We start from the raw sequence: 14160 nt of genomic DNA, 5'->3' as shown, positions 1-14160 counted from the left end.
GAGCAACTGCTTGGCTTTAATTGCTTTGTTTTATTTTTGCGTTTCAGGCAAAACTACATAACACTTAAAGACACTACGGGCATGTAAATGGAGAACGAAATTATAGTTATACCGAATCTCCTACACACTATACCAAGGTTACCAACTTTGGTCAGCTGACCGGAGTGAGACGTTCAATTCCCGTAAGACTTCTTTGCGCCAGCCTGAGAGTCTGAAAACACGTCACACCAGGTGCATGAGAGATGGAAACCTGGGATATTCAGTCGAATCAGATCAAATATGACGCTAAGTTAGTACTAAGTTAAAATATGTTCCGGACTTGTAACATGCACCCATGATTTGGAACAGTCAGCAGGCTGTCTCTGGCCACGCCCCCTACACTCGGTCCGGCCCCTGGCTTTTCCTGAATTCTGATTTCTTTACATAAACATTGACTTCATTGATATTGTTATTGATTTATCGACAGACCATCATACGTTTTAGACGTTATAATAACAACACTCTATTGATCCCCAAAGAGAGAAATTCTCTCCTTGCCTGCCCCCTCTTACTGTCCATGATACACAAGCACATATGTAGAAAAACGTCAGCTTGGAAGCCAAGGCTGGACTTAACCTACTCCTTAGGGTTCAACCGGTAACTGCCCCATGGCCGAGCGGTCTCAAGCCTCCTGCGCAGCGAAAATGGCCTTTCAAAGTAAGGGGTATTCTGTTCTCCGAAGTAAGGCGTGGGTTCGAATCCAACCTCCGACAAAAGTTCTTCAATCGCTACAGCAGAATTTGAGCAACTGCTTGGCTTTAATTGCTTTGTTTTATTTTTGCGTTTCAGGCAAAACTACATAACACTTAAAGACACTAAGGGCATGTAAATGGAGAACGAAATTATAGTTATACCGAATCTCCTACACACAATACCAAGGTTACCAACTTTGGTCAGCTGACCGGAGTCAGACGTTCAATTCCCGTAAGACTTCTTTGCGCCAGCCTGAGAGTCTGAAAACACGTCACACCAGGTGCATGAGAGATGGAAACCTGGGATATTCAGTCGAATCAGATCAAATATGACGCTAAGTTAGTACTAAGTTAAAATATGTTCCGGACTTGTAACATGCACCCATGATTTGGAACAGTCAGCAGGCTGTCTCTGGCCACGCCCCCTACACTCGGTCCGGCCCCTGGCTTTTCCTGAATTCTGATTTCTTTACATAATCATTGACTTCATTGATATTGTTATTGATTTATCGACAGACCATCATGCGTTTTAGACTTTATAATAACAACACTCTATTGATCCCCAAAGAGAGAAATTCTCTCCTTGCCTGCCCCCTCTTACTGTCCATGATACACAAGCACATATGTAGAAAAACGTCAGCTTGGAAGCCAAGGCTGGACTTAACCTACTCCTTAGGGTTCAACCGGTAACTGCCCCATGGCCGAGCGGTCTCAAGCCTCCTGTGCAGCGAAAATGGCCTTTCAAAGTCAGGGGTATTCTGTTCTCCGAAGTAAGGCGTGGGTTCGAATCCAACCTCCGACAAAAGTTCTTCAATCGCTACAGCAGAATTTGAGCAACTGCTTGGCTTTAATTGCTTTGTTTTATTTTTGCGTTTCAGGCAAAACTACATAACACTTAAAGACACTACGGGCATGTAAATGGAGAACGAAATTATAGTTATACCGAATCTCCTACACACAATACCAAGGTTACCAACTTTGGTCAGCTGACCGGAGTCAGACGTTCAATTCCCGTAAGACTTCTTTGCGCCAGCCTGAGAGTCTGAAAACACGTCACACCAGGTGCATGAGAGATGGAAACCTGGGATATTCAGTCGAATCAGATCAAATATGACGCTAAGTTAGTACTAAGTTAAAATATGTTCCGGACTTGTAACATGCACCCATGATTTGGAACAGTCAGCAGGCTGTCTCTGGCCACGCCCCCTACACTCGGTCCGGCCCCTGGCTTTTCCTGAATTCTGATTTCTTTACATAAACATTGACTTCATTGATATTGTTATTGATTTATCGACAGACCATCATGCGTTTTAGACGTTATAATAACAACACTCTATTGATCCCCAAAGAGAGAAATTCTCTCCTTGCCTGCCCCCTCTTACTGTCCATGATACACAAGCACATATGTAGAAAAACGTCAGCTTGGAAGCCAAGGCTGGACTTAACCTACTCCTTAGGGTTCAACCGGTAACTGCCCCATGGCCGAGCGGTCTCAAGCCTTCTGCGCAGCGAAAATGGCCTTTCAAAGTAAGGGGTATTCTGTTCTCCGAAGTAAGGCGTGGGTTCGAATCCAACCTCCGACAAAAGTTCTTCAATCGCTACAGCAGAATTTGAGCAACTGCTTGGCTTTAATTGCTTTGTTTTATTTTTGCGTTTCAGGCAAAACTACATAACACTTAAAGACACTACGGGCATGTAAATGGAGAACGAAATTATAGTTATACCGAATCTCCTACACACAATACCAAGGTTACCAACTTTGGTCAGCTGACCGGAGTGAGACGTTCAATTCCCGTAAGACTTCTTTGCGCCAGCCTGAGAGTCTGAAAACACGTCACACCAGGTGCATGAGAGATGGAAACCTGGGATATTCAGTCGAATCAGATCAAATATGACGCTAAGTTAGTACTAAGTTAAAATATGTTCCGGACTTGTAACATGCACCCATGATTTGGAACAGTCAGCAGGGGGGGGGGGGGAGGGATTATCTGCTCCCTGCATTTAAAAGTGCATAACAGAATTACATGACAGTGAGCGCAGGGGCAGGTAGACAGTTTTCTGCTTGTTGAAATAATATCAGAGGAAGCAGTTCATAATGAACATCATACAGAATACAGGAAGTCCCCAGAATAGAAGATCCATCCTAAGTCAGTCTTAAAGTCAAATTTATTGGTGTGAGAAGAGTAATACTACAGAACATTATAGTACAGTAATATTAAAAATAACTGCATACAGTACTGTACCTCAAGCCCACGAAAGAATAAAGCAGGGTGATGTTTTCATGAGCATCATAAAGTAATGCATATGTTTGATATTAAAAATAGTTTTAAACTAAATTAGTATGATAGGATCTATGGCCATCTGCTTTTAAATGCAAAATATCTTAGCTACATCAAGTCAGTCGAATATTCTTAACCAGCAGACTGTCTGTACATATGCAGATGGCTCCCTGCTGCCACCTGTAGGGCATCCACGGGCATATTTTCTTAAAAACCAGCCAGCCAGTTTATAAAAGGAACTCAGTGGCAGACTGCTTAGTGAACTGCTGTGATCTTCAGTTCAATTACATGAACTTTCTTTAAGAATCTAAAAAAAGACATACTTTTGCAATGGTGTACAATGCAGATATTACCTAAATTGTTAATTTTGACCAACAATACACAAGGTTAAAGAAACAGCAGTAACAACCCCACGTATGAGTGTCTAATATGGGCAAATAACGTCACAGGTTTTAAAGATTCTGCAGCAAATTGTGATTCAATTTAAAAGTACAATAAACAAAGTTTCATGATGGAAAAAAAAACAAAGAAATAGCCATGGGTTTCTAAATACAATAACATTTTAATATTTAAAATTTGCACAAAAAAAAAACCCTAAAAAACTGTCCATTTCCTATGACATGTTTTTCCCCCAGTTACAACACTCCCAATGTTGTGTAAATTACTGTACATCATACTCTTCAAAGCAATATATGCACAAGTACCACACAACTAAATATACTGCAGAAATCAGGCATAAGAGAGACAACTTGTGGCAGTCAACGGCAGACATCAGGTGGGTCACATGACACTCAGTCATCAACAATGTCCAGAAGGCAGCTTAGCTTCAGCTCACATGCGAGCTCCTCCTCCCGGCTTGCAGAGATCAGCTGCTCCAGCTCCTGTAGACGCCTCGCCATAGAACTGGCAGCTCCCCTGGCCTGGTCACTGCGGACACTGCGCTCCTTCTGCTACAAAAATGGGCACAGAAACAGTCTCAACTGATGAGCACAGGGTACTTGGGGTCTTAAAATGTGAGCAACTGTGTAGCACAGGGTCAATACCAGGGCAAGTGCAGGTGGGGCAGCCATCTTTGGGGAGGGCACTACGATCTCCGGTACAGACAGTAACGAAGAAGGCAAGAAAAGTGGTGAGGAGGAAGAGGAAGGGCCCAGGGACTCGACGTCAAGCCAGGTACGCAGCTGGTCCTCGAACCTGCAGATCCAAGTCAAACAGGAAATGGCTCAATGTTTATGCCACAACTCACATGAGAGAGTACACGTGTGTAGCATGTCTGTTCTCTGTCAGACCTGCGGCTCTGTTCTTTCTCCTCCTCAATGCGAGCCAGGAGGTCCTGGGGGCTGGAGGCAGCATCCAAAACAGGGGCAACACCGGATCCGGACTCAGGGTCCTCAACCATGCTGTGAAACAGCTTCTGTTGAAGACGTGGCCTGGCCAGTCGAGGATGAGGCCACATGCTCTGGTGACACCTGCAATGGCAGAGACTTTGGATAAGAAGCCAGTATTGTACACCACTCTTGGGGATATGAGCAAGACTGGAAGCTGATGGCTTTCCCTCTTCTTCCATTTAATAGTAAATAATATTCATTAAATCTGCAGGTCACTGTTAACAGTCTATCTGGAATGTGTTAGATTTACATGGCTGGCTGGCTCTTACCCTGCCTTCCCCTGCTGCTTGTCCCTGTGCGTCTGCTTTACGGCATCCACCCAGCAGGACGGCGGTATGAAGCCCTGCAGCCCATCGCTCAGGAAATACACCGGGATTTCTCCGTCGTCACTGATGACATCTGAAGATGGTGGGATAGGTTCACACCTGCATGGCATCCCCAGTAGGCCCCCCCAAACGTCAGACCCACCCCACCCCCCTCACCTTCACTCACGGGGCACCCAGGAGGGTTCCAGTCCAGGAGTTGGTGCTCTACACAGAGCATGACAATTTCGTCCCAGGGCACCTCCCAGAAAGTGGGCTCCTTGTCCGGCCCCCCACCTCGGCCCACACAGTCCTGACGCAGCCTCTCCAAAAGGTTCTCCAACTGGGACATAAGGAGTGGCTGGCTGTGGCGGGACCATGGGATTTGAGATACGTACTGGAAGATGGAGGCAACCAGCTGGCTCCAAGGAGCTGGGTGGGGGGAGCGGTGGCAGCAGCAGAAATTTAAGGAAACAGACTAAGAAGCAGCCACTTAGCAAGAAATCCGAATTCCGAATCTGAGGCATGGACATACCCCCCACGGCTGGCAGCGGCCAGTCGGGCAGCCGCAGGCTCAGGACTGCCCCCTGGAGCCACTCCAGGTGCTCAGCCGAGTTCCAGAGCAGATGTGGTAGGCAGTCACCACCCCCTGGCACCGAGAACTCTGCCACGGGCCAGGAGAGGCCAGCCAGACTCGGGGACGACACAAGGCCAGCCAAGAAAGCCAGGACAGTGTTGTAGAGGCCGATGACGGGTGCAGGGCCCTGGGAGGGCAGTCCCGCCATGTCACGGTCCCTCCGATCACGGTGAAGCCTACCAGCAAACTCGCGGCAGAGCCCAGCCTCCACAACCTGCACCAACGTCTGCGAGACGAGCCGGGCTGGTGCCGTGGAGCGGGCAGCGAGCCACCTGACGGCATGGCGGATCTGCGGGGATACGGGGGTGATAGTCAATGGGATGGTTCAATCTTACCGAGGCCAGCGACAACATGCACACTCACCTGCTCGGATCCTTGGGGTTCGTTCGTGGTCTCGGGGATATGGACGAACATGTACTCTGAAATCAAACCTTCCTCAATGAGTGTCTGAAGCATCAGGTCTTACAGGGAAAGGAAACCGATGGTCAGACAGGAGGAACAAACCAACTGTATTAGCTCTGCATACGTAAACATAGCCTCAAGAGAAATGCTATAAGTAAAGTAAGCGAATCCCACGCGACACCTGTTGTCATAGACACGGTTAGTGTCACACCTTCCTCTAGCCGTTCATCGCTGGCCCTGTGCCCAGCCTGCCCTAGGACCACCACCACCAGAGGAAGGGCCTGTGGCCAGGCATTAGCCTGCTGGATCTGCCGGAGCTGCAGCAGGGCGGATAACAGGAAGATGTCCCCGTCTTCCTCATCAGCCCCGGGACTGACTGCCGAGGGCAGCAGCATCAGCAGGGCGCCCATGCCCATCAGCCCCTTCCGCTTCTCCAATGCCAACTGGCCTTCCTCGCTGAGGGGCCCGCGGGCCACCTGACCCACAGTGAGAAACATGGCCTCACTTCCTGCACTTGCACCCTTCGCAAACATCTGTGTTACCACAGGACCTGCTAATATCACATAGTGCCAGACTATGCTAGGCTATGTTAAGCTATGCTAGACTAACATTAATGACAGAACATGCAACACAGGGGCATGAAGCCTGTCGATATTCATCGGCAAGTTCCCCCCTATCTGCCACACCTTCACACACACGTGCACTGTGTGCATGCGCTCCCCCACGCTCCGCAGGCCGCTGCTGATGCTCAAGGTTTGCATGTGTCCGTTGGGGACCATCTCCCTGTGTTCTTGCTTCTCCGAGTTACCGAATTTGGACTCCAGCCATTCTGTCAAAATCCTGCATCAGAGATGGGAGGGGGGCACAAATGTAAGCTCCAGGACCTCTAAACCCAACTAACACCCAATCCCTCCCCGAACGACACCCAGTTCCCCCACTTACTGGTTAGCAACACTGGCATCTCTTTCATGATCACTTGGCAACAAGAGGGCTGCCTTCCAGAAGATTGTGTCAGATGGGTTCGAGACGCTTGCTGCCACCAGACTGAGCAGGTCCAGTGGCCCCCACACAGATTCGCTGAAGTGGATGGAGATGTAGATGAGCACATGGAGAGTGATGGATGGCTAACAGCTACTCTACAGTAGCACCATACCTCAGGAGCTGCTGGTAGAACAAGTGGACCTTCATCTGATGCTCGGTTTCCCTTCGCATCTTCGCCAACCTGCAGAAGGCAGCAGAGTGTCAGCATCGGTACACTTAACACTACAGCAAATCAATGGCCAGCAAAATAAACGGACAGGACGGAAGTCATTTTGGGAAGTACTGTCTAATTCAGCAGAGGTGCCCCGATCCAATATTCAAGATACCTAATCAGACGGATCGGACATCGGCCACATGTGACCGATCCATGTTCAATAATTATTTAGTTATTGCCAGTCTTTTTCTTCTTATACTGAGTGGTACAATCAAATCGCACAACAGCTTTCCCCCCTTTTTTATTTTTTGTGGCATTCAAGCTGAACGTTAACGCTTACTCGGTTTTTTGACACTCAGTGTGTGTGAGTGCAGTGACTTCCCCTGCTATGACGTCATGTGCATGTCCTTTGTAGTGGAAGGATCAGGTGATGGTAGCAAATGCAACTTGCATGCTTGCGAAGCAAACTAACATGTCTAAAACCTGGAAGAATTTTATGCTTGAAACAACCAGTAGCACAGCGATTTGCGATCTTTGTAAAAACAAAGTAACATTCAGTGGAAAATCCCACTAATAGTGCACTCAATTAAGGCAATGCAAGTAATATGAAAAAAAGCGATGGATTTGGAAGCCAGCTTGGGCTGTTTTGCGCACTCGCTATAGCTTGATACACGAGGTGCTGCTATCACAGTGAAAAGTGACGCATGCCACTTGGGTGTACTTGTGAAGATATTCAAACAACTGCAAAATGTCTCAAAAATGCTCAATACAAGATGCACATAAGAGGTGGAACAGTATCTTATGTATGTTTCTTGTGGGCTAATTAAAACTTCTTTTCCATTTGTATTTACTAGCTTGGAAAAAAAAAAAGAGCTTTGGTCCTGGATCATACTCATAATCAGCCAATACCTTATGTTCAGGTATCAAGATTATATTGGCACTGAAAAAGTGGGATCGGTGCACCTCTATTATGAATATTATGTCAGCATTATTATGCTGTGAGAGAGATGTACCTGGTGCAGGAAACAGAGAGGTCCCCAGCGTGCCCCAGGTTGACCACGCCCCGGGCCAGCCTGTCCAGGCAGGGTGAGGGGGGGGCACTGGGGGCCAAGGCCTGCAGCCTGAAGCGGGGGTCCACACAGCCAGGGGCAGCAGGAAAATCACGCATCTGTCGCTTCAGCTGCCTGCGCACGGCCACCACATCACGCCACCTGCAACACATGCACAGGGTGAAGCCCGGTTGTCGGCGAGCATGTGGGCAAAATATCTGGTCCCCTTACCACTGCCCCTTACCTTTTGATGAACCTGCGTATACTCAGAAGCTCTGCTTCCAGGACGTCTTGGGCCAGCAGGGTGAGCTCACCACACAGCGTCTCCTCCAGCAGTACCTCACACACGTCTTGTGAGCTGCGAGCCACACATTCTGCCTGCTCTTCTTGGGCACGCCTGGCACGAAGGGGCATGCGTTCAGCCTATATACAGTTATCTGAACACTCTCTATGACCTCTGATCCCCCTTGGCTCACCAGTACCTGATCTCTGTTGAGGCAGTCTCCACGATGCAGTCGCGCAGCACCTCCTGTGTGATCTCGGCACACAGTGTCTTGCTGAGCCGGGCCAGGAGCTCCTCGTGTTCCTGCTTTCTCCTGACAGAGACAGGCCCATCAGATGGCACATCCCCTCAAAATGCACCCACCCCTCCTCCCCAGCCCAGACAGGTGAGGCCTACCTGGCTTCCTCCATCCTGCACTTCTCCTCAGCGATATGCTCCCTCTCTGCCTGGATCTCGGCAGCAGAAACCTCCCGCAGCATCTGCTCCACCACCTCACTCAGCACTGCCTCCACCTGGCCGTTGCACATGCTGCAACAACCCATCCACATCACCAAACTGGTGTTGGTTGAGTGTGACAACCCTCTAGAGGCCACTGCTCCCTATCTGGCTCACGCTCCTACCTGAGTGCAGCAGAGATGTACTCGGCTCCGGTGGCAGCCACGTCAGCCACCTCGGCCTGCACTACCTCCTCCAGCATGGCCTCTACCTCCGTGGCGATGTCCTGCAAGGGGGGGGGGGGTTATTTGTCATTACTATGGCAATACCAACACACTGCTACTGGGTTGACACGCAGCAATGAGCAATCTATCACCTGCTCTGTGTAAACGGGCTCCGGTGGGGGAGGCGTAGGTGGGGCGACTGGTGGTGCCTCCGACGGAGATGCCCCAAGTGCTCCACTCTCCTCTCTACCAGGGAGGCCAGCTGACTCCGCTGGGTCGCTCGGCATCTTGGATCGGTGCTGGAGGGCCCGCGCATCCAGCTCAATGGGGGGCCTCTGAGGGGAGGCTGCTACAGCGTGGGCAGGAAAAATTACAAAATTACAATCAGAGGCCAGAAGGTGGACGAAGCGTAACAGTTAGCGGAAGGTGGAGTGCAGACGCACCAGCCCTGGGCACACTGCCTGCCTCCGCTGGCTGCCCATCCCCACGGTACTTGTTGCGGCTGTCAAAGCTGTTGACGGGTGTGTGTTGGGGTGGGTTGGGCAGTGGCGCGCCGTTGACCACTTGGCCCACCAGCACCTCCCGCTTCCTTGCGATGGCCACAGAGCGCTTTGGACGTGGCTGGATCTCAGGCTCCTGGTACGCTGTCCGGCTTAGCTCCACCATGCTAGGGGGAGGGCAGAGCTTCAATAAAATATACCACCCATCATAGATTAGCACCCCCATCAGAGATAAGCCACCCTGCCCCCAACACAAAAGGGACAACGAAGCACAGCCCAGCCTTACCCTGCATCGACCGCGAGCCCATACTGCAGCGCGAGGTCCGAAGCCTCGCCGGCATTCTGGAACATGAGCATCCGGACCAGGTCTTCGACCGGGAATGTGGTGGAACCACGGGAGCTGTAGGCCACATTCAGGGCCCGCAGAGCCTCACGGCGCACCTGTAGGGGGCACCAGAGCGGTCCAGGTAAGTGAGGTATTGGGGCTGATGAGGATGTAGGGAGCGGAGCAACGGCTCCCCCACCTGGTCGAAGTAGCGGTGCAAGATGCAACCAGCCAGATACGAGGCCACCTTGACCAGCTTGAAGAACCTCACGAAGTTGTTGCTGTTGACAGCGGCAAAGGCCTGGACGGCAAACTTCACCTCCGGAGAGTTTCGGAGCTCCGCCCGGAATTGCTGCACCTCCCTGCAGGTAGGGAGGGAATGAAATGTCAGCTGGAGAGGTGCCACGGTGACACGGGACACCGACTGCCGGCCAGCCACCCACCGGAGGATGTCTCCATCATTGAGCTTCAGGAGCACGCTGTACTGCCGAAACTCTGCCTCATGAGGGCAGTAGATGTTCTTGCTGGCCAGGTCCTGGTACATCTCCTTGAGGCTCTGCAGGCATTTGGTCAGGTTTTCATTGTTGATCTTAGCATCAAAGGACATCATGGGCTCCTGGCACAGGTGGTGTGCGCAGTGGATGTGGAAGCGGGCGCACTTTTCAATAAGGGACACCGTAAGCGGGTCGCACAGGTGCTGCTGAGTGATATCCTGCAGATGGCCCAGAAAAAGGATCAGGGCGAGGCCCGCAGGGCACAGGAATAATGAGACACGGACTAATGTTGCTCACCTTCCGGATACCTCGTGTGCGGTTCCACACAAAGTCATACCAGTCACGGTAGTTGTCCTCACCCTGGTCCATGACCTGGGTAACCAGGTACTTCATGGTCATGTTCAGCACAGTAAGGGGCCGCAGTTCATGGGGGAGGGGCTCCTCCTGGTCAGCAGAGGACCTGCTGTACTCCTTAATGGCAGCAGTGTGGTCCACCTGCGTGGGGTGCAGAGGGTGATTTGCAGCCTGTGGTCTGTCAATTCATGGCGGGGAGGGGGAAGCATTAGGAAAGAGGGGCAGGGGTGGTGATACCTTCTCCGTGTTGGGGATGACCTCAAAAGAGCTCAGTTGGTTCCGGGTCTCCCTCATGTAACGCTCCTTCTCCGGACACATGTCAGGACACGTACCCACAAACACCTTGGACAGATCCAGGTCGGTCCTCTTGGGCCGAGCTGTGCCAGAGGAGACCGTGTCAGCTGGCGATTCACTTTGGGGTGGGAGGGGGGGGTGGCTCAGCAACGTGACCCTAGGGGGACCTACCCTGTCGCAGGATCTTGTCCCGCTGCTCTAGCAGACGATACTTCTCCTCTGCGGTTTCAGCTACCTGGCCAATCAGGTGGAAGAGGGGAGAGGGGAGGCTGCTGGCTAGATGTTCGGATTCGAGGCCGTCTGGGCTGGGCTCCATCTGCGGCTCACTCTCAAACTGCAGGGCCTTTGTCGCCAGGGGTTTCTTGGCTGGTGACCTGAGAGGGACAGACCAAAGGCTGAAGAGCTTCTAAAAGCTGGCAAAACCTGGGCTCCTTTGAACACCTGGCCAGTAGGGGGCATAGCAGCCAAAGAACTCAGTTTGACTTTAATGTCACGAATCCGAGCCTGAGGTAAAGAGTTTCATTACCAGATGACCTAACATAACTCAAGCTGCTTGGAAAAAAAACAAACAAAATGTATACATAATAAAAAACCAGAGTGATCCAGATTTTTTTTTTTTTTTTAAAGAACTTGCATTGGGTTTCAAAAAGGTGATTTTCTTCCCTAACTTAATTTAATAAAGACCCGGCCATCTTATTGTAAAATTGAGTTATTTACTCTTACGGTAAGAGAATGATTTAAAGACAAGATTACCCTCTGGATAGGGATGAGCTGGAGGACCAGCCGGAGGTGGATTTGGAGAGGGCTTTGCAGACAGGGGCTGACTCAAAGCCTCCTGCCTGGCTCTGAGGATCAGGGTCATCTGGAGGCCTTTGGCCCTTCTCTCCTGGACCTAAGAGACACACAGAACCAGTTCATCGAAACAGCTGACATGGGAATGAAAGGCTGCAACGAGTCACAAAGACCCCGCCCTGGCCTTGGCTCGATGCACAGATAGAGAGCACCGTAATAGTCACTCACTCTGCTTCTTCCTCTGCCAGAAGATGGTGAGCTCATGCCTGCGCAGCAGTTTGCCCTTCTTCTTGGCTTTGGCAGCAGAAGCCTGAAAGATACCAAAAGTCAGTGAGGAAAGCCCGGGAGATCATGGACGAGACCACAGCCTAATGAGTACAGCGACCAAGCCCCCCCCCCAAAGGTGTGCAAAGCCATTGCTCACATGGTCGTGGAAGTGCACTATGGCCAGGTTCTTCTGGGGCCTGCAGAAGATCCGCTGCACACGTCCGAACTGGCGGAAATGTTCCCCCAGGATGTCCTTGCTGTTAAGACTGGCTGGAATGTTCTTGCATTGGAGCACCATGGCTTCGGAGGGTGACATCCCCCCCAGGCTGTCTGTGCTGTCCAGGCGGCGGGCACGTCTCACTGTTGATGCTGCCTCAGTTTCGGGATCTGTGGCAAGTGTCACAGAGTTCAGTTTTTCAGACTATACTTGGCTTCGAACCCAATGTGCTTCTTCCTGGGAGTACTCACCCAACTCCTCCGCCCTCTCAAGGACCTCCCGGGTTGGGGCCTGTGACCTTGGCGGCGTTGAGGGTGAGTGGCTGGTGGTCGGTGCCATCGAACCCTGGTGCTCCGCCTCCCCCCAGTCTGGCTGTGGCTCCTCACTCCTCTTCGGCTCTCGCCGGGTCTGTAGGGCCGGTGTCTTCAGGATGCTGGTCAAGGCACTGCGAAAGATGCTGCTGACAGGCCCCCGGCCCCGGACCAGGGGCCTCTTGGGAGGGTGCCTGGGGGCGGAGTCAGCACCAACTTGGGGCTCCTCTGATAAATGCTCCACCATCTCCTCCTTCCGCTTGGTACCCTTAGCCGCTGCCTCCCCTGCATTCTCCCCCTCATCGCCCCCCCCCCCCCACGGACCTCACCAGACACAACCCCAGCGTCAGTCTTGGGTTTTAGCGGACCAAAGCTGACAGCACCAAACAGTGGCCGGGGCTCATGGAGGCTAGAGGCAGAGTACCTGGAGACAGAGGCGGCCTGGGAGGTCCCCCCACCCAGGCCACTGCCAGCACCAACGGAGGGTGCTGCTGGTTTCGAGAAGCTGAACTCCTGGGTGGTGCTGGGATGTGCATCTTTGGTGGGGAGGATGCTGCTGGACACTGCGATGGGCTGTGAGAAGCTAAAACCTAATGCTCCAGAAAGGAACTCAGAGGCAGCAGGAGCAGGCCCACTGCTGTCCATACTGGTAGCGGTGGTGCTGGATGGGCTGGAACAAAGGCAGAGGTCTGGGGAAAAGCCGAGTTCTGGTTAAAGACAGAGCTCTGACCGACCCCGGCCGGCTGCCCGAAGGAGGGCGGCGGGCCGAACCTGGTGTCGCTCTGTACAAACGACGGGGTCTGACTCCCAGAACCGGGCATGCCGAAGGTCGGGGCCTGTCCAGACGCCGTCCCGCCAGGCTGCCCGAAAAGGGATCCGGTCTGGCCGAAGGCAGACGATGTACTGAAGAGCGAGGTCTGGCCGGTGCCCTGGCCGAGGGCAGGCGGCTGCACGAAAGGGGCGTTCTGCTGGCCGAAGGAAAAGAGCCCCGAGGTCGGGGCGCGCGGAGACTGAAACGCTCCGCCTTGTGTTCTGCCGAAAAGCCCAGACGGATTCATTGTGTAAAAAGCCCAAAAATACGGCCTTCAAAAGTCGAAACAGAGTTCTTACAGCGCGGTAGATTTCGGCGTCCTTCGGCCTGGGAGATTATATCCGCGCCTGTGTCACATCTGCGGAAATATACAAACTGGCAGCTCCCCTGGCCTGGTCACTGCGGACACTGCGCTCCTTCTGCTACAAAAATGGGCACAGAAACAGTCTCAACTGATGAGCACAGGGTACTTGGGGTCTTAAAATGTGAGCAACTGTGTAGGCACAGGGTCAATACCAGGGCAAGTGCAGGTGGGGCAGCCATCTTTGGGGAGGGCACTACGATCTCCGGTACAGACAGTAACGAAGAAGGCAAGAAAAGTGGTGAGGAGGAAGAGGAAGGGCCCAGGGACTCGACGTCAAGCCAGGTACGCAGCTGGTCCTCGAACCTGCAGATCCAAGTCAAACAGGAAATGGCTCAATGTTTATGCCACAACTCACATGAGAGAGTACACGTGTGTAGCATGTCTGTTCTCTGTCAGACCTGCGGCTCTGTTCTTTCTCCTCCTCAATGCGAGCCAGGAGGTCCTGGGGGCTGGAGGCAGCATCCAAAACAGGGGCAACACCGGATCCGGACTCAGGGTCCTCAACC

At 51.9% G+C, this 14160-nt stretch overlaps 1 protein-coding gene across 1 annotated transcript; it reads right to left on the bottom strand.

Moving 5' to 3' along the window:
• Nucleotides 1–2886: 2886 nt before the first annotated feature.
• On the bottom strand, nucleotides 2887–10593 carry LOC125721138 (germinal-center associated nuclear protein-like). The gene is made up of 22 exons (XM_048997149.1): nucleotides 10542–10593; nucleotides 10194–10462; nucleotides 9950–10112; nucleotides 9712–9866; nucleotides 9369–9592; nucleotides 9078–9274; nucleotides 8887–8987; nucleotides 8663–8794; nucleotides 8466–8579; nucleotides 8228–8380; nucleotides 7948–8145; nucleotides 6893–6961; nucleotides 6682–6816; nucleotides 6426–6579; nucleotides 5951–6215; nucleotides 5701–5798; nucleotides 5236–5626; nucleotides 4881–5132; nucleotides 4668–4797; nucleotides 4300–4479; nucleotides 4054–4204; nucleotides 2887–3960 (listed from the first exon to the last, which is right to left on the bottom strand). Exons 2-22 carry the CDS (start codon nucleotides 10358–10360, stop codon nucleotides 3802–3804), a joined length of 3588 nt encoding a protein of 1195 aa, XP_048853106.1. The 5' UTR covers nucleotides 10361–10462; nucleotides 10542–10593; the 3' UTR covers nucleotides 2887–3801.
• Nucleotides 10594–14160: the final 3567 nt, after the last annotated feature.

Source organism: Brienomyrus brachyistius, unplaced genomic scaffold (assembly GCF_023856365.1).
Source record: "Brienomyrus brachyistius isolate T26 unplaced genomic scaffold, BBRACH_0.4 scaffold32, whole genome shotgun sequence".
Taxonomy (NCBI): domain Eukaryota; kingdom Metazoa; phylum Chordata; class Actinopteri; order Osteoglossiformes; family Mormyridae; genus Brienomyrus; species Brienomyrus brachyistius.
This window is presented reverse-complemented; position numbering and strand designations above follow the sequence as displayed.